General features: G+C 37.0%; 1 protein-coding gene across 1 annotated transcript in view; it reads right to left on the bottom strand.

Moving 5' to 3' along the window:
• The window catches only part of CNTNAP2 (contactin associated protein 2), a 1,162,155-nt gene that overhangs the window by 1,104,011 nt on the left and 30,862 nt on the right, over positions 1–27,282 (bottom strand). Inside the window, exon 3 of the mRNA XM_037515219.2 lies at positions 8,557–8,750. Within this exon, the coding sequence (XP_037371116.2) occupies positions 8,557–8,750 (194 nt within the window). The remainder of the gene's footprint in view (positions 1–8,556; positions 8,751–27,282) is intronic.

Raw genomic sequence — 27,282 nt, 5'->3', positions numbered from 1 at the left:
TATAATCTCTTTAATAGCTCAGCCATCTAAGATCCATGAAAGGTTTTTAACACAGTTAAATTTCAGTGTTACTCAGTGTTAGAGCAGGTTTTTGATAGTTAAAGTCTCACTCTAAAGCCTGCACTGTCTTATTATATAAGTATTGTGCATTCAGTCAAATTGTTTCATTAGTCAAAATTAGCAAGTGGTCATTACGATAATGGTTTCTCTTGATGAACCAAAAACAGGCATTTGGCTCCATATTGAGCCTTGAGTTCATTACACCTGGACTTGCGGTCAAATTCAAGTAATGTCATGTCTCTCGGCTTCAGCCCATTTATCTTCAGAACGAGGTAGTCCAGTTCAGTTGTCCACTTAGATATCTACTAGATGCTTGGCAGAGAATGCCGTCCTACGAGTACTGCAGAGATGTGCTGAGGAAGACAGTGTAACTCCACTCTCAGCCACCGATGGACAGGCATGGTCTACAGATTAAATATTATGCACCTAAGGGAAGTGATGTCAGAATTGTAAAGAAAATTCAGCTTTTTATTCATTTGTCGGTAATCAGGGAATTGGGAAAGACATGGTCACTTTTCACGTCTCACTCTCCATTCCTACCCATTTCAGTATGAGATTCATGTGCTGGCCAGGACTCCACATGTCTCCCCTCTAGGGGACTATCTCCTTGTCTTCTTAGACAACAACAATTAGCTCCACAAGAATCCTTTCTGATTGTGGCATATTGTTTTCTGAATCCCCAGAACAACTTGTGCAAGATGTTGCCTATCAGGACATCCTATGTAGAGATGTAGAAACAGGTACATATAGAGTCACATGAATATATAGTCATATAATACAAATATATATATATATTCATACAATATAATTACAAATTTATATATTTAGCACTCTTGCTAGACTTCTCACCTCCAGATTGCAGTAACTGAATGTATGTTTCTCTCCAGATCTCAGTAAACAGTAGGTGCTCAATAAAGGTGGACATGTGAAAGCATATTCTCTTCTCATAACACCACAATCTGTCTGCAATTTGCTCTGCCAGTTCTAGTCCTGTTTCTGCCATAGGTTTAGAGACAGGGACCAAATCTAATTCTTCTTTCTCATGAGAACTCTGCATATACTGAAAACACCATTATCACTGTGTATACAAACCACTCGTGGACACTGTTAAAATTTAGATTTAAATTTTAAATAACCTCCCTGGTGCAAGGGGTTAAGTGTCAGCACTAGGAAGCAATCTGCAGCCACTGCAGCAGGAGTTCGATCCCTGGCCAGGGAGCTACCCACATGGTGCAGCAGACCTCTCCTGTTTCCCGCTGCTCCCCTCAGTGTATTTCAGTCAATCTGCCTGTTCTGTTCCCCACTCTGTCTCTGGTGGATCCTCTACCCCTGCACCTCTGGCCTGCACCTCAGTTCTTGTATGCATAAATAAAGAAATCTTTAAAAAAATTAGATTGTGAATTAAAAGGGGTGTGTGTGAGGGGGGGATCCCTATGAGTCTGCATTTCTCCCAAGCTCTCTGGTGATGCTGGTGCTACCGACTAACAGGCCTGTTATGGAGTCTGGGAATCAGTGGCCACTGGCTTTCTGTAGAGCCACGTTCCTGGCTGAGCAGCATAATCTGGTTAAGTTAATTCTTATAAGTCTATTTTGGAATCTGTTTATTTTACTCTTTTCAATTAGCCTGAGAAGACATGGAGGAAGACTGTAGGCAAAAATGGGTTATTTATTTTCCTTGATATCCAAAGTTAATAAGAGTGAATTGATTAGACTAAATCTAATAGAAACATCATCGTCATATTTTTGCTGATGTTTAATAAAAAACACAGTGGAAAAAACTGTCCAGACGCAGTTTGTATTGTGATGTATAGGACTCCATGTGACAATGAATAGCATCATGATTCAAAGGACATCATTTAAATTAGCATTCTCCATTATGCTTAAAAATGAGTTATTAGTCATTGCAGGCTGGGAAGCACAGATGTTAAGCAGTACTCATGCCAGGACGTTAATAGAGAAAAGCTACTGGAAAGTGAAAAGAACAGGCTATTTTGAATTTTCAAAGACTATTTCAATACCATATACTATGGCAGTGCATCTGGAAATCACAACTTTATAAAATCTAGGGATAACTGAGTGGTTACTATGTGCCATGCATTGTTTTAAACTCTTCCTTTGGATTATAAGAGCAATGCCCACAACTTCTATTAAGACAAGCTATTGACATAGGTGAAGCAAGTACTATCATTAATTGCATTTTGCAGATGAGATTTAGAGAGAGACAAAGCTAAGGAATCTGCTTATTGCTACACAGATCTATGTGATGGAAACTAGGACTGACCCAGGGTCAGCTCCTTTCACTGCCTGGCAGGAGCCTGCCATCATCCAAGCAATTTTGTTTCTTATGCTCTAGACCCCCTGGAGGTAAGCTAATATTCCTCTAAATCCTGTTACCATTTCAGCACAGGGGAGGCACCTTAAAGGAGGGAACTTATACCTTTTTCAAACCATTTGTAGGTCTATCTAACAACACCTTATATAAATTTGCATTCTCTTGGAATCACTGCACCTCGTGTCAGCTAAATCCAAGGTTGGCCTGATAAGGAAAATACTAGCTTCCCCATTATTTGAGTTCAGTGCAAAATAAAATACCTTAAAGTATCATTATGCTTAATGAAAACATTTCCTCTTTCAGAGAGCTATCTAAGACACCAAACATACTTTGAAAATTGGAACAATGATGCCATATCCTATTTTAGCTCATACATGAAAAATATGCTAGACTGTGATGAATGATATGCAGTTATTTTGTTGCCTCTAAGAAATCTACTCATATAAGATTACAACATTTTTCTTCACCTAAACATGTGGACCAATAGTCTATACCCTGGTATTAATAGCATCTCATTATTTTCCAAATTGTTGGGGAAAAACGAACATCTAACCATGTTGGATAGAAAGATTCTATATATTTTCATGTATGTGCAACGTTGACTGACTCACAAATTGAACTCAAGACAGAACTCATGACCTCTGAAAATGAGAATCTCACAATATAAATGTTTATTTAGGAAGGCGATCAATATTCACTCGTAGCGGCATTACAGTATATGCAAAAGGATCTGGAATATCCACTCAACTTATTAAAATTCATGAGAGTTTAAAAATATCACCCAGACTAGGAGGGGTGTAAACAGAAAAATCTATTTCATATAAATAAGAAGCTTACTTTAAATTCACCTTGGAAATTGTTTTCTTCTTCAAAAGTTCTATGATGTTTGCCCTGTTTATATCAATGGTCTTCTTAGAAAGTGTTTCAAGCAGATGACTCTGTGGCATTTTATATCTCATAAGTAATCAATTAAGCGATTTTGAGTAGACCTGTCTGGTTCTTTCTGGAAATGATTGCTCCATCATGCATGTATACGCAACAACAAGCGAGGGAAATTCTCATCTACTGGTGAAAGATATATGAGCAAGTAGCAGGGATGGTGATCATCCTCAGTTTCACATGCAAGAAAAAATTCTCTATATTTTTTGAAGAATGTAAGTGTATCACTGAACTGTGAAACAATTATATCATATTTTACATTTATAACTGGAACAGATTTTTAAGTGAATTGGAAAATTAGTGCAACAGCTCCAATAAATGGCTGAAAGACAGACCAGAATAATCCATTCATTTTAAACAATATTCGCTTACATGGCTCATTGGACACAGGGCCATCATTATGGTAACAAATAATTTGTTACAAGCTCTGCACTGGCACTTGGCCCAGAGCTAGGTCTACCAGCCTGGCCGCATGGGCACAGCCTGGACTGCACTCTCTACCAATGGCCATGCCATACCTTAATGGGGAAATGTACTGTAGACTTGTCAGCAAGCCACCTCTGACTTTCATCAAGCATATTGTCAGATATTTTATTTTTGGAAATGAATGCATTTCTTTTTGAGGACTCTCACAAGAATGACACAGTTGCACTGTCCTATTCTGATAAAGAAAGTAGGGGTAAGGGCTATTGGGGTTGGTACCAAGTGTCCACTAAAGAATCTTCATTCACCAAAGACTTTGCATCATGAGTAAGAGTCAACACAGCTGGACTACATCTGACACAGAAGGAGCTAGCTAAGCAATCTGAAAATCACTGTAGTAGACTGCATGGGAAAGAAATACTGCACTATTTTTGGAGAACATTTCTAGGACTGGCCATTGAGAACACACATCCTTCTAAATCTTAATCACTTGCAACTTTTCTTGTTCATTTACTCGAATCTCCCAATGAGCATTATTCCCAATTCTCAGATTAGGACTTTGAGGCAGAGACAAAGTGACTTCTCCAAGTTTATAAACCAAATACATGACCCAGATTCAGGCTAATCAAGAAAGATGTTTAGCCATTTTATTATGCAAATAGTGGTCCATGGATTTTTGGTTAAAAAGAAAGTAGACACCATATGTACCAATTATTGACTAGTTATTCAGAAAAATCAAGGTATAACGTAAATTAATCTGTTATTATATTTGCTTTCCAGGGATTTTAGATCCTTCAAATTTGTTACAAACAAGGAAGTTGTGTGTGTATATGTGTGTGTGTGTGTGCATTTCCCACATACATAATATGTGGGAAAAGCAAATAAGCAACAGATATAGGTTTTTAACACATACAGCAAATTAATCATCGATTGCTTAGAGAACAGGAACTTACATATCACTATATTCTTGACAAGTATCAAACCATGCAATTTAAATCCAATAAATAATAGAATGATCCATCAAATACAACCAATGATCATGACTGATGCCTGTCTGACACCTGCTACTATTAGCAAGAGGGATCAAAATTGTTTTTAACAATAATTTAGAAAATGTAAACATTTTCTTACCATGTAATATGAAATTCAAATACAAACTGTTCACATTACAGGTAAATTTGTAGTAAGTTACCATCTAGCAAAGCAATAGTGGGACATAAAGTAAGGATTTGCTAATAATAGTCCAATTTTCTGTTTGGTTACAAATATCTGCATTCAAAAACCAGTGATTGAATTTCCCAAATAAAACTAGTAGCATCTTAGCAAAGCTGTTAGCATTCTTATTCAATGTCACATTTAATGGACTTTTGATAAGAAATGCTTACATAGAATACTTCTTTAACTTATCTCAGAAACTTTATATTAGGAAACCAGAGAACATTCCAATGGAGTATGCAAATTCGAGTTTGGGGAATATGCAAACACAATGATATTTGGTGGGTAATTTTACCAACTGCACATATTTTCCTTCAGTATTGGACAGGAAATTCTAAATAGAAGGAAGTGATAATGTGGATAAAGTAGAAAGTGTTCTATTATGCTTAGTATTATTCAAGAGGAATGAGAAGGTTTGAATAGTTAAACACATTTAACCACTCACATCTCTGAGTTTTAAATATTCAGATAAACCATTTTTCAGGAATCTTTTCAAAGCATTCTCATTCCTTACTGTGATATTCACATCTTTAAAATCTCATGAAACTGTCATAATGTCTCATTATGACTTGCTCTGAACTTATTTTGACCTACTATCCAATGGTCATAAAATAATTCAGAATCTTAAACAGGCATTTGATAAGGACATTATAATAAAATTAGCCATATGATTCATTTCCCTTTTAGAAAGAATAGCCATTGACATTTGTTAAGAACAATATTCAAGAAGCTAAATTTACATGATTTTACATTTTTCTCAAACAATCAATAATTTTAGGGATGGATAGTAAAAGTAACCCCAAAACTAACTGCATCAACTTTAAAATTATTTGACCTACTTAAAACTTTACATTGTGTGAGGTGTTGTTCAATCTTATCTACATCAGAAATCTCTTTCACTAAAGTGCAACATATATATATTGTCTAGGAGTAGATTAAAAGAAAATCTAGTCTATAGTTAAAATTATTCACAAACTTAAATTCAAATGTATCTTTGTTGTGATTTATAAATGTCAAATTTTAATCACTTAATGCACGTTAAGACATAAGCTCTAAAGTACTCAAGAAGTTTTAGAAAACAGTGAATTTTCTCTCTGAGATTATATCAAGGCAATGGACTATTTTTCCATATTAGGAAAAATTCAAACATATTTGTGATAGGTTTATTAAAGTAATATAATCATGTTTCAGGCTCATTGACACAAGTATAGTTGGCACAGGGCCTCCCCGTTGGCACAAGGGGTTAAGATGCAACCTATGAAGCAATCCACAGCCTCTGCAGCACGAGTTCGATCCCGGGCCAGGGAGCTACCCACATGGTGCAGCAGACCTCTCCTGACTCCCCTGCTGCTCCCCTCAGCAGTGTCTTTCAGTCAATCCACCTGTTCTGTTCCCCACTCTGTCTCCTCACCCCCCTGTACCTCTGTCCTGTACCCCAGTTCTTGTATGCATAAATAAATAAATCTTCAAATATGGTTGGCAATATTTAGTTTGTATCTCAAACTAATTTTGATAGTTTTTAGAATTTCAAAATTAGCTCACTATAGTCTTGTAGAAATAGCCACTCATCACATGCTTATTTTTCACGAGAAACACATGATTCAAAAGAAATAAAATGAAAACCAGAAAGGCAGAACAGATCAGAAATGCATTCTTCATCACCATCAGAAAAAAAAAAAAGGGAGTCCTCTATATAAAAACAGCCTACCTCACAATTTTCCATATTCATGGCAAGGTCTTATCTCCCTGACTCCACTCAACCTCTGGCGTTCTATGTAAATCGAGAACCTAAGACACCCTGAAAAATTATACCCTCCTTAGCCCTCTGAACTTATGTCTCCACATTTAGTCAGAATGGAACTATCCCTAACTGTTAAGTATGTGATAAATAAATTATCAGTATTTTAGTTGTCACTTTTATTACTACCAGTGCATTCAGATAGGAAAGGATTTGACATTCTTTCAATTATGAGAGGAAAATTTTACAAAAACAGAAGTATGGAATGTAGTTTGCAGTCTGGTTTTCAGTCCTTCAATTAATTTTATCATCAGGCTAATCTGATTTTATATTAGAATCCAACATGGGATTAGAAAATAGTGAGTTTGTGATGGGAGCCTTCATTGTGTACACTCAGTCGGTTGATCTGTTCTTTGGTCTTGGTTGATCTCTTTTATACTTTCGGGAACATCCTTTCTAGTTTTCTGTACTACCATAGCTCCTCAGGATGAAGCTCCTCTATCCCCATCCTACCAGAGGCCGAGAACTATCTAGGATACAGTTCTCAATGTTGGTTGCATGACAGAATGAGCTGGTGGGGGACGGTTTAGATCATCTAAATTGAAATTTCTGGATTTGGGAACCAGACATCCATATGTTTTAAAGATTTCTAGGTTATTCCATTATATATCTAGGTTTGAAAACCACTTTTCTATAAATTACATAGAGACACGGAATTATTTTAATTGTGAGATGAAGACTTTCCATAGTCTTTCCTAATACCTGCTCCCAATAATTTACACATCTCAATACAGAAATGTTCTTGCCATTCATGAATTGATAGAAGTTAATTGTAAAGAACAATCTTGACAGACACATTCTTTATTATTAGAACATCATAACTTTATTTTCCTATGTCAGGCACTATCATTAGACACTAATATAGAAATGATTCTATATCTAAGCTAGGAATCTACACTCTGCTACTCACACACACACACACACACACACACACACACAAATACTTGAGAACTCTTAAAATATAAATTCTCCAAAATTGAACCTTAATGAGATTGAAAATCTCCAGCTCTCAGTCTAATAACTATGAAGAGCCTAGTAACTTCCTCTACAGTGTTTATTCTCCTCATTCTCTTTGTCTTGTCTAATACCGATTGCTTTGCTTGACTTTGTCTGCTTTTAAAAAGTAATTAAACCAAAACAGATTCCCCAAAATTTACTATTTTAAAATAATTTACTCCCGTGTGCTGAATACTTGATGGAATACACACAACTTTGCAATTAAATTGAAATATTTTAAGGTTAAATATTATATTTTACCTCACAATAAAACAACAGAGTGACTCCAGATCATTAATATGGGTTTATACTACTGTTATGAGAAACTTCTTTTGCTACCATCCATCACTGCTCCTATTGCTCTAAATTACTTCCTCATAATTTCAATATTCTACTCAATTGAAAAGCTCTGTCTTTAAAAAAGTTATCACTATCATTAATCTGATTTCCTTTTACATGGTTCTGATTGAATTGGTTTGTGTGCCTGCTGTCCATATACTCAAAATTTATTCAGATGATCCAAATGGATAGCCTAGATTGAGGCCCATTGTCCTCAGACTTGGAGAGACATTGTACTATAGAAACTGCTTCTTCAGTCAACAAGAATACGTCCATACGTACATCCATACATTCATATATGTACATGTACACACATAGCTTCTGGATGGTCTTAATAGATATTGAGCTGGCCAGTCCCCACAGACTGAGATCCAGTCATATTTAAAATGTGAGTCCTCTGTCATTTTTCAGATACCTGCAAATCCATGTCTGCAACTTCCTGACAGTGACTTACCCAGATATTCCCATCTTGATGATAGGGTTTCCAGTTCCTCCCAGTGTCGCTGTAGAGCATGCGGTATTGGGTCACCCAGTCCGAGCTGCTGTATCTGCCTTGGGTAGCAATAGCACTGATCTGCTTCCGATTGCCAAAGTCAACCTGAAGCCATTGATAATGGTCACTGTCTGATGGAGACCATCCCCCAGCACCTGAAGAAGGTAGAGGCACAGGAAATGAATATTGAAAGTTGAACATCATGATTGACAGTGGATTATTGTACATCTTTTAATTGGCCTCGGCACTGCTGTATTTCACAAATATATTATAAAGTGTCCTTTACAGATGCCGTCGGGACTTCAACTAATATTCTTCCAGCTGGGTAACATTGATACTCTAACCTTTTTATGGTGTAATTATGTGATCATTTTCTCCTGAGCAAATGTCTTCATAATTCCTCAATTAGATCTTATTAGTACATGTCAAAGTCTAATTGGCTGAGGGTTGATCAATTTACCATGAATTCTTCAACTAAAAATCACTAGGAAAAGATATGCAATAATCTATTCATTCCTTATGTGAGGTTTTATCTTTTAGGAGATTATAAATGAAGCAAAAAGGTAATTATATACAATTCTACAATGTATTTTGTTTTTAAAAGTTCAGAGTTCAGATAATACTGCTTGACCTGAAGTTGAGGTCTAGTTTTACATTAGCCTTTGTAAGAAGACAATATATTTACTAACACTTAAGAGGTAGACAATCAAAGCCTCTTCATAATGAAATTTCTTGGAAAATTATTTGCGCTACTAAATGAAGTGAAACTTCTTTCCACAAAATACAATATAAATGAAAGACAAATAGTACAAATGCAAACACATTTGTTAGAAAAATAGCACTAATATAGAACAAACAGACCCTTAATTTATAATATTATGTAAAATAACTCTCATTGTACATAAACACATCACAGAAAATCTGACATGCTTAGTGCTAAGAGGTAATATAATTCTTTGAGTGAATTCAGTTACTAATGGGAGTACATGATAGAAAAATACTTAATAAATCATTCCAATGTACAGCATATCAAAATACATGTATCATTTTTCAAATAAGGAATTTAAAGACTGACAATAAAACAGTTTATTCTATAGAACTATAGTAATAAAAATCATTTTGTAAGCCATCGCAGATATATCATTTATTTAATGATATTTATATGTTTTTTTCCTGCTTTCAGCTATGGTAGAACAGCTTTCCCAACATAAGAAACACGTGACGTGATATATAAAATTACCCTTTTGAGGAACTGGACAACAGACAGTGCAGGAGCCTGGTCCCTAAAAATAAAGAAATGAAGGGGCCCACTCAGCTTTCTGGCTTTCTGTCTGTGGCAGTTTCTAGATCCTGACACATGAGGGACTATCCCAGGCAGAACAGAGTCACTGAGATAGATCGGAATGGAAGCTACTGACAAACTGGACTTCGAAGCAGAGACCACCGGATAAGAGGTGACTGTGCAGAGAAAGAGCTCTGGGAAACTGTAAGATCATCAGGGAGTCTCTGGAGTGTAGACTCAGGACTTGCAGACTAAGACTCCATAAGGCCAAGTGAAGGTAGTTCTGAAATGAATAACCAGAGATTGCACAGGGCTGGGCGTAGTTTGACTCCAGATGACAAAAGACTGCGTGAACTTGAACAACAGCAATCTCAGAAAGGGCATAGAAAAATTTAGTCCTCAAATACAGGCTATTCTGGAAACATCTGAGAAAAGTTGGGAATAAGCCAGAAAAAAAGATCAATCTGGCTCACAAATAAAATATCGAAATCTCCAATACACCGCTAAAGGAGGTTATGGAAGTTTAGAAACCCAGTGGCACAACATTGAGAATGTCTCAGTATAAATTAAAAAAAAAAAATAGATATTTGGGAGGCAGGAAAATATAACTCACTACCAGAGAAAAGGCAGTCAGCAGAAGAGACTGATAAAGGATGAAATTAGCTGACCAGCTCTTTAAAACAGTGGTATAAATCAGTGCCACCTTAGAAAGAGAACATGTAAATACCAAAGAAACAATTTGGCCCCCACTGCCTGCAGAAAGAAGCTTTCCATGCTTCCACACATGCAGGGCATACAATGGCTCCCTGTATCCCCAGGCACAGCCCCTCCATTGAGAAAATGTGACTTCGCCTTCAAGGATCACCAAGCTCACATCAAGTACCACCTCCTACAGGGAAGCTGGGCTGTGCCAGCCAGATCTTTTTTTGTGTCTGGAGGATCTGCCTCCCCCTTCTCTTTAGAGACCTCCCAGAGACAGTCGTTGGCTGTAATTCCACTTCTGGAATTTCCAGGGTAAAATGAGGCATTTTACCCAAGGTCATGCTCCTTCTGGGGGTTGTATAGATGAGATCACTGGTAAACCATGGGCCAGCAAGGGACAACACCTTTGCTCTAACTTGGGAAAAATGCTAAAGGGTCGCAGGATCTTGATGGTCCCTGCAGAATTACTTGAAGTTTCCATTACGACTGCACTGTCTTTTCCCCTCTGCTTCTCCTGATTTTGTTTCATTTCCTTCCCTTGTACAGGAAGGGAGCACTCCCTAAAAATCTTCCCAGGAATTCTTGTATTGTGGGGAGCCAGCCTGCAATACATCTTTGATGCTTCTTTACCGACGATCTGCTTACTGCCAATAGGGTGAGCTGTTCTTACTTCATATTTTGTTTGTTATTATGGTTATTTCTCTCCTGTTCTAGTATTTCATATTCCCTGTAGTCATAGATCCCCCTCCTTATTTTACCTAGAATTCTGTAAAGTTTTGGAGGGGCCATACGTGAACAAAACACCCATCATAGGGTTATCAGTATTATATTCGTTGTATTTGATACACAGATCCAAATTTGGTCCATCTTGGGAGAAGTTCTATATCCAATTGCATGTAACATTCTATCTGTGTGTTATTAAAAGGAACAGGGAGATATGGTCACTGAAGTAAGCAAGAAATCATTACCATGAGTGAAATAGTGAAAAGATGTATAACTGATGGATGAAATTTAGACCATTTCTTCTAACGAGTCCTACAAAAGAATATTCCAGAATAAAATCTCTTAAGTTACCCATTTTTACTGCATTATAATTTTTTAATAAACAGGCAATTACCATGTAGCTCCTTAATCTCATTTATCTCATTATGTTAAAAAAAAGAAGTTATTGTTAAGTTTTAGGAGAGCGAAAATCTCAAAGCAGCGAAAATGCAAGTTAAACTTTATTCCTTACGGAGTGTATTTGGAGAGAATAGTAATTAACCTCAAGGGGAGGGCAAATGTCAGGCTTTCATGAGGAACGTGGTAGAGGGATCGATGAGATGTTTCCTTTTCTCTTTGATCTATCAAGCAATGTAATTTGGGGAAGTTGATTACTTTGTTCATTTGGCCTGTGAAATGTGTAACCTCTATCGATCCAAGGATTAAGAATGATACCTCTTTCATCACAAAATGGTAGAGAAGAGAACAGAAGTGCTCCCCAACATACTGTGGAAAGTGTAAGATGACAAACACGTCCACAGTGGAAATGGAGGTGACTCATCACAGGGAGTCAGTGGGCAGCTGAGGAGGAGACAGAGTTGTTGGGGAATGGAGTATCTTAACCTCAGTTTCCAAGAAGACTTAAGAAGAACTCTTATCTGGAACACACAGGACCCAAACTATCCAGTAGATACATGGCGCATTGCATACTGGGAAGAGTAACTTGAAAGATGAGTCGTCTTAGAACTCTGCTATTCCTTACACGGTAAGGATTGTTCCCTCGCTCTGCACAATCCCTCTCTCTTTCTCTACCTCTCTCCTGTTCCTCCACCCCCACCAATTCCACTTCTATCCATTCTGCTCCCTTTCTCTATCTCTTTATTTTCCCCACTCTCTTGCCCACACCCCCCTGTGTGTGCGCTTGTGCGTGCACACACACACTCATACCATAAACATACGGAATGTTTCCATTCTAGATTGCCACTCTACTGAGGTCACTTAAGTGATAAATTTTAATGGCAAACTTGAGAAAGAGATGAAACTAGTGATCTAAATGGAGTGGGAACTTACAATCATGGCAGCAACTTCTGCTTTGTAATTTGTAAATTAGTGCCTCTGAAAGAAGGGAGGACCCCATGGAAGGTTCTGGAGAGGGCATGGCATCTCTTTCCTGGTGATTAACCTTTCTGTATAAAAGGGATGCCCGGGTGGGTGGATACACCCCCACTAGAGACTATAAGTCTAGATTGTAATTTAAAAGAAGAAGGTGGGAGAAAATTTAATTAAGTATTGAACTACCTTTAATAACTAGTTGAGAAATATGGATCAGATGAAAAGAATAAATTGAAAAGGAGACTTTCGGGCAAGATAGCATTATGAGTTCAGACTTGGAGGCTTTCTTCTTCTCTAAATGCACATTATTTTTAGATAAGATAGATAACAAGAAAATTGAAAAGACATAACCAGGATCAAAACACGATAAGCATCTCCACGCACAAGAAATACAGCTTAAATGCTAAGCAAGGAGAAGGATCGAGCTGGAGCCTGCTGGAGGGCTGCTGTGGGAAACCATATAGGCAGAGGGCCGAGGGAGGGGCTCCCGTGGAATGTGGGTGCACGTAAGTTCTGTGAGTGTGTCCGAGAAAGACACCTTAGATCAGGGCAAAACACCAACAGCAGCCCAGGAGAGAGTTGCTTGTGAGGAGAGATGGCAAACAGCTTCTACTGGCTGGAGACATGGTTTATACAAGGCGGCATGTCCCAAGAAGAAAACAGGCTTTGAGCATTGAGGGACGTCACCCCTGGGTTGGCGTCTGGACCTGCGGGGCAAAGACTCTGGGTTGTCAGTATAAGATGTGGTTTAGGACTGGGATTGGGAAGTTCTGCAGAGAAAGTCACAAAGCTCTAGGACAGAAGAGAGGGGACAGTGGAGGCAGGGCAAAGGAAGGGACACGGGTGACTGACATAAAGAACATACAAATCAGAATTTGACATCACCGGCAAGAAAACTAAAGCCAGGAAAGCTGCTGACCTAGTCAGAAGTTCAATTATCAACCACTCCAGATACGTGACAATTGAGGACCAGTGGGAGTGAATGTTTTAAGTTCTCAAATACATCAGGAAGTGAAACTATTCATTAAAAATAGTGGTGATTATCTGACATGGTAGAGGGAGATAAAATATTTACAGTTTCTGAAAACCACCATAAAGGTTATCTCAGAAGCCAAAAATATAGTCATCTTTAGGAACAAAACTCATTAGAGGCATATCTACAAATGAGATATTATCTCAGAAAGAAGCAGTCATTGAAAGGGAATATTCAGGAATTCTTGCAGAAGTCAATATAGAAAATGCAAGCTATGTCAGACTTCGAGAAGTTCTGCTTTTGATCAAGATGGAGTAATAAGGGCCTCCCTGGTGGCACAGGGTTAGTTAAGGACAGCACTATCAAGCTATTGCCAGCCACTGCAGCACGAGTTCAATCCCCAGCCAGGGAGCTGACCCACATGGTCCAGCAGACCTCTCCTGTCTCCCCACTGATCCCCTCAGCAGTGTATATCAGTAGATCCTCCTGTCCTGCTCCCCACTCTCTGGTGAATCCTCTCACCCCCCACAGCACTTGCTTACACCCTAGCTCTTGTATGCATAAATAAATACATTTTTAAAAAGAAAAAAAAAGATGGAGTAATAATTAAGTTTATTTTCCCACCAGAAAAAAAATTTAAAAAATGGAAAAAACATGGAATGAAGCTTTGCAAGACACAGGATATCAGGCAACAGAGGGCTGAGACTCCTGATATATAGAACAAAATGAAGTGAGTCCTACTTCCCCGGCTCCTTATCTTGAGAAGTTTCTAGCCTGAGACAGGAAAAGACCCAGGGGAACCTGACTAAATGCCCAGAGAGCAAAGTGGGGAGGAGGGCCCAGTAGGCGGTAGGGGAGGACTAGGGGCACCTGGTGGTGGGTGTGGTGTGGCAGCATGTACCTGAAAAGGTGCGCTCCTGGCAGCATGTACCTGAAAAGGTGCGGATCCTATAGCTTTGAACAATGGACAGACTTGTAAATCAATGTTACCTCAATAAAACAAAATTCATAACACAATAATATCAACGTTTTGAAAGACAAAACAAAATCACTCTGGCTGTAGCAGCAAAACTTGAATATCTCCCAAGACAAGTCACTACCTACTAAAACCCTAATTTTGAAACATTCCGATTATATCCCAAAGGACCGGCATTATTCATAAATGGAATTTTAGCTTCCTTGAATATTTTTCAAAGGGTCTACCAGAAAAGAAAGCTAGCCCCCAAATTAATAAATAAAATTTAAAAATAAGAGTCTTTGTGAATCTAGGAAAAAATAGTCAATGTTCTTCAGAATCTGGCATGTGGGTTATGAACATTTAGAATAAAAGAGAAATCAGGGCAAGTCGGTGATATTGGAGGTGGTGTAGTGGGTTGTAAGGATTTCCTTTTAGGACCACATTCTTGTTTAATAGGATACAGTGAATTCTTATCTGCATCTCTATGCTAATTTTAGCAAAGCTTTTGGCAGTATCTTCAATAAGTATAACATTGATTTGGGAGATAATAGTTTTAGGTAAATTCAAAAGTGGTTAATAATGATGTCCCAAATATGTTGATTAATGGCTACATCAACTTGAAAAGAACTCTGTAATGATGTGCCATGGGCTTTCGTCCTGTATTCTGTCACTTTTAATATTTTTATTATCTAAGGCATGGAAACATGCTTATGAAATTTGCCAATTATATGAAGCTGGAAAAGAGACCTAATAGGATAACTAACTGAATTATGATGTATAATGTTCCTGACTGGCTGGCATACATTCTAATGCTTAGAAATAATTATACAACCTAATTTACTTTATGGATAATACAGTGCGGAAATGATAGCATCGAACAACAATACTGTATCTGTGGTATTACATTCAAAACATTTGGGATCCATTTTATTGAGTCGAGAAATAAACAGAATAAATGAACAACACAAGTATAAAATATGAGGGTTGATAACAAAATGTACCTAACCATGTTATCACCAACCTGATCTGCAGAGAAAGCACACACAGAAACCCATGAGCTCCCCCTGTGTCCTTTGCTGAATATGATCACCCTTCTGCTCCCCAATAAATTGCCCCACAGACTCATGGATGAGGTTGTATATGACACTAGGTTGTTTGTTCTCATTGCTGCATAATATTACACAGAACAGTCAGTATATTACTCTTTATTCACTCTGGTGTTGAACATGTGGGCATTTCTAGTTGGCACAATTATGAATAATATTGACATCAGCATTCTTAGCATTTGGAGCACCTCTTTGTACATTTCTGTTGGCTATACACCCAGCAGTGGAACTGGGACCCCAAAAATGTTTGTAGTTTTAAATTTAGTCAATTATCCTAACAATTTCCCAAATTAAAAACAGATTTTTACTCCATGGACACCAATAATGTCAAAAGAGTTTCTGTTGCGCATCCTTGCCAACATTTGATAGAATTCACCATTTTTTTCTTCTAACTTTGGTTTAAAAATTCTACCTCATTGTAGGTATAACTTGCAATTTCTTGCTAACTATTCCTATTTTGTTGATACCAAGACAATGTACAAAGTGATTATAAACTAAATGGTTACAAGTGAAAGGGTAGACAAATAGATCAAATAAACAAAACACAGATTCCTGAAACAAATTCCTGTGTGTGTGTGTACATCAGCAGTAGGTTTATGGCAAAAAAAGCACAAGGAAATTAGAGAAAGCAGGTATTTTATAACAGCCATATTCAGGATCAATTAGATGCCCACATTGTAGCCAAAAGTGAAAGGTGGTTCTATCCTATACTAGCCCCTGACAGTCAAATTACAATGTGTAGATCAGTAATTTTCTTCCAATTAGGCAAACTTCAAAGCAAATGTATTGAGGTCTCTGTTTACACAGTCATCTCAGGCGTAAATGAATGTATCTGGGTTGTGAGAAAGAGACTTACTGCAAGGCAGCTGAGTTTCACATATTAAAAAAATATATATATAATATTTTCAGGCAACTTCCCAAGTCAACTGTATTTTAAGGTCTTTAAGAAGATCGACTTTTATAAAAATGTCAACTATGACTTTAATATTTTGACTAAATGAGACAAAAGAAAGGAAGTCAGATGGAAGTTTATTATAACATAAAACTGCATAAAGGGTGGAGAGCAGTGGAAATTAACATGAACTCGAACCAAGTTTGATGGAATCTCTGCCCTGCACGGAAACTACAGAGTAACTTCTACTTTCACCACAATAGAGCAAATCTTCACAGGAAGGTAGGCCAGACTGAATCTAAAAGTGAACATTTGTATACAAGTTTAATGTAAAATAATGATACTTGACTTTAATTAGAAAATCTTGGATATTTGCATACCATATAACTTAAAAGTTACTTATCAAACAGCACAAATGATGTAAGATCTTAGCTTTAAAAATGTTTTGGCAATACTATGACCAAGAGAAACTAGACTTCTTGCATCCGCTATTTCAGGTGGGAGTATTAGGAAAAGAAGAATAAACTTATAGCTAGTCAGATTTGAATATCACATAAAAAAACTTAAAAATTTAACACCAATGATAGAATGAGTTAAAAAAAAAGTGATGAGCTTGCCAATACTGAATCTACTCAAGCTAAAGTTGAATAATGAGAATTTCTTTAGAGGAGGATTTTATGTAGGATGGAACCTGGAGTAAATATCACTTAATTTCATTAACAAAAAAAAAAAAGTTGAAATGAAATAAAAGCTATTATGTTGAATTCATTAGCAATACTATCAAGTGATTTTTATTTCTTAAGCCTTAGGAACCAACAGTTATTATTCAAGTTTTGTTTGATTCATTTTACTAATATCAGGGGACATTATTTATAATATTGCTAAGTAACATTTGACTATATATAAAAGAGTTCATTATTAAAGAGTTTGGTTATTTCCATTTTTACTATGAATTATAATACTATGGTCCATTCATTCAGCAAATATTTATAGAGCACTTCTATAAGCGAGTCATTTTTTTTTTTTAAATCATAAGCAATATTTACTAGACCCTTTTTTATACTTGAGGATACAACTTATTTATTTGGAACATGTACAAAACTTGTTTAATAAAGACTCTTACTGGGGAAATAGACATCTATTATACTTTTAATGTGCATAAAAATGAAGTCTCTTGTGTAGAAAAACTAAAGCAAGAGAAATAATTATAACCAAGTCAAGGCCACTGAAATTGGAATTCTCTGCAAGTAGAGGAAGATGCTGTTACATCCTCCCTTACAGAAAAGGCTAAAAGCTTCCATGCTGCAATCCAGTATTCCTTTGACTGGTGCACTTCTAAATGCCATCAAGGTCAAAGGGTTTTTTAATTTGGGGCAAGCTGTGACACAGGTGTTTTTAAGAAATTAAAAGTTATGTGGGCAGGAAGGCAGTTTTACATGTGCAAATCCGCTTTACACTGCATTCATCATCTTTGGCGTGCATTCCTGTTAGAATGTGCAGTATCTTGGAAATAGTTTCCTACTGCTTTAGTTTTCCAGTTTTTTTTTCTAGTTTTCTAGAGTACATTTTCTGGCCTTGTTCAGAAAGTTCCATCATCCTGAAGATGTTATTCTTCCTGATATTCACTCTTCCTGATTTTCACTCTTTTTAGAGTGAAAACATTCTCCTCCATGCTACTCACAAAGAATGCTGCTTGGTGGGAGAAGCAGCTGAGTTTGTAGTTGAAAAAGCTGCAGAGTTCAAACATTCAATAGTTATCAGTAAGCTAGCAAGTGCACTTGGCCTCTATTTATGGGGAAGACTGAAGGAAGGATAGGGTTGCAGAAGTCATTTAAGTCACAGACTCCAAAAGAACCCAGAACAAGTGTATGAGTGATTCAACATGGCAGGTTGGGGCAGCAAGTGAATGGGGCAATTCCAGAAGCTGCGAAGGAACAAGAACATCCCAAATGGTTCCATGAAGGTGGGGACTCTTGGCCTTGTTCTGCTCCAGAGCTGTCCTGAGACTTGACAGAGAGGATGCACAAGTCAAAAGGAAAGTCAAGAATTCAGATTGAACTCATCACAGGAGGAAGTTCCTCTTACTTCTGTAGCAGCTCTATGCTAAGTGGCTAAAATACAGTGAATTTCAAAGTTATTTCTCACCTATATCATCCAAGCCAACTCTCCAGCTAGCATTTTGCCTAAAAAAAGGTTTGCTTATTTATTATTGTTTCCTTCACTTAAGAAAAACAAAGGTTAGAGGGACAGTTATAAAATGAAAAAAGGTTCTCACTGGTAACTAAATATAGTGTATTGTTTATTAACAAAATAATTGGGGATGCAGATAATATCTCCACGCCATCTGCCTCAGGGACACATTTATTGAAGCCTCATTATTTTCTGGAGCAGAGGCTCTTCCATAAAAAAAGATCAGGAAAGGAAATGCAAAGTAACATTAAAAAAAAGTTCACATCTATGCCTTAACAAAATCTGCTATTGTATATGCAGTGTTGTCAAATACACATGCAAATAATATGTGCACGAATATGTCCAAAATCTCCTGCAGTGTATGCAATGAGGGTCAATTGATGTATACACACGTTATGCACACAATGGTGTGTGCAACAACACAGATGTATCCATGACAGATGTATCAGTGACATTAGGGAACTATCATATGTGCATTGATGTCCAATATAGGGCTATATGAAAGGACAGAATGATGAGGTCATTTGCCAGAGAAATTCCATGACAATTAAGATGGGTATTTCTACTGCCTTGAAGCAAGGGGAACATTGTCTCATAACGGTCTCAGACTATGATGTAGCAATTTCAAGTGCTTTAGTTCCACCATTTTGGAGAGAAAAGACAAAGGGATGTTATCTTCAAGATCAATATAGCTAAATATAGTAACCGTACCCTTTACATCAACCTTAAATGTCTTTGAAGACTTGTCCAGCGTGCCCTAAAACTCATGCATACACGTGACCCCTCCTCTTTGGTCAGTGCTTCCTGTGCACATTATCTCAATCCTAAACCCAGCTCCTGGGTGGCAGGCATTATGTCATTTTCCCAAGTTCAGGCTTGGGATCCCTGTGATGGATTATGGCACAAGCAGTTTCAAGATAAATAGCTGCGGTAACTACAGAATCTGTTTGAGTGAAGAGAGGAGATTTTTGACATTCTCATACCTGGCAACATAAAACTCTTTCACCAAAATAGTAGCAGGGGTATTTTGATATAAATAAAAAGATATTTCTCATATATTGATATATACACATCAGTACATATGATACATATATCAATACTTAAGGTATATATATAATATTTTCAGGGAATTACATAAGTCAGTTGTATATTAAGATCTTTAAGAATGTCAATTTAAAAAAAATGTCAACTATTACCTTAATAGTGGACTAAATTAGACAAAAAATGTGGACATCAAATACAAGAAGTTGACCGCAGCACAAAACACAAACAGGCTGGAGAGCAATGGAAAATAACACAGACTCAAAGTAAGTTTGGTCAGCTCTCTGCTCTGCACAGGGAAGTCCCACTTTCCTATGGTCTGAGTGGATAGGAAACCAACACTAGGAGACTGATAAACGTAACAGCTGTGTCTTGCAAATACAGCTGTTTTAAGTACAATTCTCCTAAAATGTTATCTTTATATACATAAAGCCATCAATTCTCTTTGCAAAGAACTTCTTTAATCCATTTTTCCCACAGGGCAAGCTTGAAATTGTCTGTTCTAGCAATAAGATAGAATGACAACTCAGAGGGATATTTCAAAACCCATATAAACACAAAGCAAAAGAAGCCCCAAGTCTTTTGTCTACCCTAATAAAGTCCATATCTACCTTCATGTGAAAATTCACACATTTATTACTACAGGACTAATTTGGACTCTTCAACATAGAATTATTACTTGCAGCCTGAGCTGGGGGTAATAAATTTGACAGAGTCAGTCCATTGGATAGAAAGAAAGAAATGGATATTTTCTTTGTCGGGTTCCTACTGCTACAATAAAAATACCATAGGTGGCTAACAAATAAGAAATATTTCTCACTGTTCTGGAGGCTGAGAAGGTCAAGATCAAGAAACTGGTAAATTTGGTGTATTGTAAGAACGCTTTCTCTCGTCTGTAGATGGCCACCACCAGATGTCTGGTCACCTCCACCACCAACCAACCAGCCTCTTTTGTGCCTTTCTGCCTCCTTCCTTCACCTCTGGTAACCACCATCCTATTTCAGAGATTAAGGATTTGTTTCACTTTCCATTTTGCTTGTTCATTTGGTTTTATTTTTTATATTACTCAAGTGAGTGAAATCATGATAGTTTCTTTTCCTTCTAACTTATTTCACTTAACATAATCCTCAAGATGCAGATGGATGGTATTTAAAGTTGACATTAAATGAGTTGATCTACTGAGAGAAGTGAGAAGGTTCTGGAATTAAATGGATATTTTGCAGGAGGAGAGACATCACTGTCCACCGAACAGGTGCCATTTTCCAGCCTTACTTCTATGCCACCAGCATCTCAGCTGCCATGCATTACAACTCCCATCTTGCCATGACCTGGCTTCCTGAATGGGGGGCATCTGTGAAGCAGGAAGGGGCAAAGATGATATATATTTGAGGGGGTAGGAAGGAGCAGAGGGTAACAAACAAAGAGGAAGTTCCTGGTACTGCACCACTTTGGCAGGTGGACATTTCAAAGACAAGAGCAGCCTTCCACTTGACCTTGTACTGGATTATTCTGCTTGCATGTTACATGGTGACTCTGGGTCTCTCCATTTCTCTGAGCCCACCTGCCTGCCCAACACGTTGCATGTTGTTCCTAGTCGGGAGGCAGCTCAGACTCCTGGCAAGCTTTTAGGCCTTACCTACCCCACTTTGGGCCAACCCTGTTTGGCTGGGCATTTTCCCACAGGGGATGTGTGATTTTTAGGTTTGATTTGGATTCTCTCCCCTATTCCTCTTCCCTATTCCTCTTCTCTCCTTATCTATTCCATTTGAATTTCTCACTGATTAAAGATGTTTGAGCACATTAGAGTTTGACTACTGCTTTGATGCATGTGGATGGTCAGACCCTGAGGATGGGCAAAATGGGGTTTTCCCCTGAACAGTTTGGGGTGCCTGGGTACCCCTTGGCTTCATGCAGTTTCACATTTGCCAATGTTGATAACTATTTGGAGGAAGAGAAACAGGCATGCTAAGTGATTGGGGAGATGTGGGAAGGAGCTCATGGAAAATTAGTGGCATGACAGAAAAGTAAACAAAAGCTTTTCTAGAAAGAGGAAGTGGTCAACTATATTATTTTATCAGAAAATGTGAGATCATGCTTTTTAATAATCAAGAAATAAACATGCTTTCAATCTATTAACTCGACCTTCCAATACTGGAGTATATTTTCCTATAGAATAACTCTTACTGACATCTTTTCCACAAATAAAAAAAGATATGTGCATAAATATGATTTTGTTTATTAAGACATTATTCATAATCAAATGAAACTGAAAATATTTAAATTTTTGTGGACAAGCAAAAGCTGTTGAGGAACTATAACAAGGTAATGGTATAGAATGCTTAGCAACCACCAGATAAAATAATAAAGATTATTTTCAAATTATTTATGAAAAGGGCACAATATGAAAATCAATATGAACTGATTAAAGAAATTAAAACTATGAAAAACATGACCTAGGATAAAATGTCACATTGTTGATAGTTTTATCATTATTTAATATGCAAATGGGTTATCACCTTTGTGCATGGGAACTAGTAATGATGAGCATCTTTCACACAAACATATACTAATTATAAACTATTTACTGCATAATCTCTTTATGGTCTTTGTCTAACTTATTAGTGTCTTAATGACTTTCTTATTTCATGAGAATTTTAAATAACGGTGATACTAATCTCTCTTATCCCCATAAATAAAATGCTAATTAAAATACTTCACATTCAGTGACAATATTTAACTTATACATTATCTTAACCAAAATTCCCATTTTTGCTGTGTTTAAAAAGAAAAATTTGAAAGGTTTCATTGACTGTTCCAGACCATGGAGAGCAAAGGAGAGAGTTTAGTTTGAACTTGGATGGGTCTGTCTGGTTCCAAAGCTCATGCTGTCTTTCTCCATGCAGAATAAATGTTTATGAAAGGCATTTAAAACAAAAGTCTGCTGAAATTTTAAACGGGACAACATTTATCTTTTATTTTCAAATGTGGTTTTGTTGTCTACTGTGGTTTTGTTTAGAGAAGAAAGAGAAAATATGTTAAGCAGAGAGGAGTATGCAAAATACTTTTCCTTTTTAAGAAAGCAAAAGTAAAGGGATTCTATGAACTTCTTAATAGGCAAATCAAATCCCCTTAAAAATTAATGAAGTGTCACCAGTTTATTACTGAAATAAAGGCAAAAAGGATCATGCTCCATTAGTAATAGTATCTCCCGTTATTATTTGAATGTGAGGTTAAAGATGAATCATTCTCAATATCCTGTTAGAAGACAACTTGCAAATTCAGTATAGCGCAACTATTAAATCTGTCTGGTGAAAGAAACAATAATGATATTTAAACTAAATAAAGAATATGAGAGAAAATAAGGAAAAGGATATTGTAAACAAATGAGAAAAAATATAATACACAGAAATGCTCAATCATATTACCAATATTCATTTGGCCCTTAATTTTTCTTCCAATTTTTGAAAAATTTGAATACCAAAGTGACTCAGAAAAAGAACTTACTTTTTTTAAAAGATTATTTATTTTATACAAGAACTGGGGTACAGGCCAGATGCACGGGAGAGTGATAGGATTCACCAGAGACAGAGCAAGGAACAGAACAGGCAGACTGACGAAGTACACTGCTGAGGGGAGCAGCGGGCGGCAGGAGAGGTCCACCGTGCCAGGCGGGACCCTCGCCAGCCAGCCAGGATCGAACCGGCATTGCAGGGGCTGCAAACAGCTTCACAGCAAGGTGCTCAACTGCCTGTGCCACCAGGGGAGGCCCAAAAAAACTTACTTTTTAATCGACATATTAATTTTTTTCTTTTTTTCAGTTTCTGGTTGGCTTGTTATTTCTGGTTTTAGGGTTTTAGTTTTTTAATGTTTCCTATTTTTTTCCCTTTACATTTCATTCTATCTTGGCACCAGAGACCCCACCTCTTCTTGGTCTTCCTTCAAATCTAACATTTTTTTTTTTTTTCTGTTAATTTTTTCTTTAGCTTTGTACCTCCCAATGGTGGCATTTTCAAAGTTCATCTTTTTTTTTTTCTCTATACCTGGATTAAAAAAAAAAAATAACTACTTAGACACTGAGCATTTATCTGTAGGCAGTTAACCTAGGTTAACTTAGTTAATCTTTAAAACAGCTCTAGCAGATAAGTGCTGTTTCAGAATTTTTATTTTTAATTTTATAGTTAAGGAAACTAATGCACCAAGAGGTTGGGTAACCTGCTCTGATCACACAGAAGTTCTAAGGAAGACAGCGTGTTCATGCAGGTGTGAGTTCTCTACCACCAGGCTCTCCTGTGCCCCCCTCAGCAACTACATGGCTCCTATTATATGTGGGACACTCTGTCTTCTTATTTCAAAACAAACAAGCAAGCCCCAAACTGCTATGTTACAGCTATTTGCTCTATATTTTATAACTCCATAATTAAAGATTTATTTTATTTATTTATGCATACAAACCTGGGATGTAGGCCAGGGGTGAGGGGGTGAGAGGATTCACCAGAGACAGAGTGGGGAGCAGAACAGATGGATCCACTGAAATACACTGCTGAGGGGGGCAGTGGATCAGACAGGAGAGGTCTGCTGTGCCATGTGGGTAGCTCCCTGGCCAGGGCTCGAACTCATGCTGCAGTGGCTGTGGATAGCTTGATAGTGCTGTGCTTAACTGTTTGCACCACCAGGAGGCCCTATAAATCCATAATTGGAAGAATTTTCAAACTCTGTTGTCTACACACCCATTTATAATGGCTGGAGAGACATTTCAGCCTGCGTGCCCCGTCAGTTCCTTCTGTCAAACATTTATTCAAAACATTAAGTTTTACCCCAAACCACCTCTTTAGGACTTCACTATTTCTGCTAAAGGCATCTGATTCTCTAAATTACCCCAGTTTAATCTTTGATTCTGCTTGTTCAGGCTTTCATACATTCTGGAATTCCTGTCAACTCTTCCTCTTCACCCCTCCCCATTTCTGACCCTCCTTAATATAATGCTTTATTTTATTTTGCATGATTGGTGTAAATAATTCCTCATTGGGCTTTTATTCATCTTCCCCCACCTCTACAGAAAAGTAATTTTCCAAATTATATATGTATTTACATAGCACATTTGGTTACTCAACTTTCCCTTCAATGCTGACTAAGTCACTTTTAAAATGCTAAGAGTTAAGGTTTCCCACTACATCAAGTCTACCTTGAATTGCCTCTCACGGTTGACCCCTACTCGATCCACATGAATTGACTTTGCTGTTTTCATCTCTTAAAGTACTTTTCCCTGCACTGCTTTCACGCTCTGGGAATTCTCTGGTGGCCAAAATGTCTGCCCAGCAACATGAGTTTCATCAGCGATACCTACTTCTTGCTGTTTGGTTTCAAACTTGTCATTTTTTGCCCCCTCCTCCAGATACAGGTGCCTATGTCTGACCCTCTCCTTAGAGGACATTCTCCATTGTCTAGGACTGTGGATGGTGGGCTGTCCAGGGTGTGGAGCATTGGGTTCTATCCCAACTTGAAGACTCAGTCACATCATCTTTGCCTCCTTCCCACCTCTCCCTCAGTCCCAGTCACACACTCCTTGTAGGCAATTGTCAAAAACCTTCACCCTCACACTTAAGCCCCGTCATTTCTGAGTCTTCTGTTCTCTATTGATGAACATCTATTATGAGTTCCAATCATATAAAAGGTGCCCTGTAGTCTTTATTATATTTAATCTTCAAAAATCATTAGATAGGAAGTACAGGGCTCTTTCTAATAAGTATCATAAAGTCAAACAATCTAATAAATCGATTAAATATTCATGTGGTTTGTGAATTCAATGTGTTTTCCTTTATTATATCAATGTTTATATATATTATCATATATATTATATAATATATATTATATAGTATGTATATATCATATAGTAATATGTTATATAGTATATAATATATGTATTATATATAGTGTATCTCTAGAGAAGAGACAGAAATTTATGAAGTTTAGTCTTTACCAAATATCATATTTTGATTATTTAATCAAAATATCTCATATATAAACCATAACCATTCAAATTTCAGTAAATTTGTAAGATCACACTGTTATTCAGTACAAGAAGTAGGATTAGATAACAAAATATAAATACATGTGTTAGGAAATAGGTACAATTTTACTTAAAATACTTAACATAATGCTTTATGGATGGGATGATGTTTATAATATATACCAATATAAAATAGTTTTTTATGATTAAGGTATCTATCATCTATTTGCCACTGCTACTGAATTCTTGAAATGCTGTGACTCATCAATGTGTTATGTATTTGCTATAATCTTGTCAAGTGATCAAAAATCAAGCAAGACAAAAAAGTGCATTCAGCATTAATTGATGGGGAAATACATCTGTCATCTTGAACATATGTTCTCAGAGGACAAGAACCTGAGTGATAAGGAATGAACTTTAAATAGTTCTTACAACTTCAGTTTAATGATGGGTGAGTGAATTGCAAGGTGTATGTTCAATAACTGAAAAATAAAAAAGTTAATTTCTCAAAACATAAGGCCAAATTATTTCTTTAAATTATTTATACATTTTTAAGTGCAGTCTCAGGAAACAGTACACTCCTGCCCTGCTAAGTAGACACATTATAGTTTTATATAATAGATCCTTGGGGATGAATCTGGACAGATTGGATGACAGATTGCCTTAAAGCTGACATGTATAATGAACACCATTTTTTCTGTACACACAAATATAAAATTCTATGGGGTGGATAAGCGTGTGAAAGATAATGAGCCCATGACTTCATGTCATTCATCCATCTTGCCACCTTTTACAATTGAAACGTCACTTGATTTTTTTTACAGTGGGATTGGTAATTCTCCTGTAATACTAACTTTCCAAATGGATTCTACAGATTGTTTATAAAGAATATTCATTAACAAGGAAGGGTTGTCTATAGTTTTCAAATATAAAACTAGCATGGGATCCCAAGATTGGTCGGTAGTTTGTACTCTTTGTATTTGGTCTTTTATTTAGAAAAATATAGCCAAAGAATTGTAAGTTATTATTAGCAATTTTATTATTTTATTTTCTCCATTTACTTCATATGTACTATGTGATCAGCATTGAGCTAAGCAGGTTATTTCTTTAACATTTCAACAGAGTCTTAAGAAAATGCTTCTGTGCCAACTTTAAACATGAGGACAGTTAAGATTGGGGGGTCCAATCATTCTCTGCAAGTTCCACAGACACTGGTGGAGGAGACTGGACTCAACCCAAATCTGTCCGAGTCTGAACTCTGGGCTCAGAAGTCAGTTTCCCTTGGGTATCTGACTTTGGTTCATGATCCAGTATTTTCTTTCATTCATATCTGGGTGTGTCAAGAAAGGTTTTTTTCCCCTAATAAAAGGAACAAAGAGTGAACAATAAGATAAAGAATAAGAATGGCAGTTATATGAGAAGAATTATCACAGCCATTTAAC

This window comes from Talpa occidentalis, unplaced genomic scaffold (genome assembly GCF_014898055.3).
Source record: "Talpa occidentalis isolate TD23 unplaced genomic scaffold, MPIMG_talOcc4v2.1, whole genome shotgun sequence".
Lineage (NCBI taxonomy): Eukaryota > Metazoa > Chordata > Mammalia > Eulipotyphla > Talpidae > Talpa > Talpa occidentalis.
Note: the sequence above shows the minus strand (reverse complement) of the source record. Positions and strands in the feature narration are given on the sequence as shown.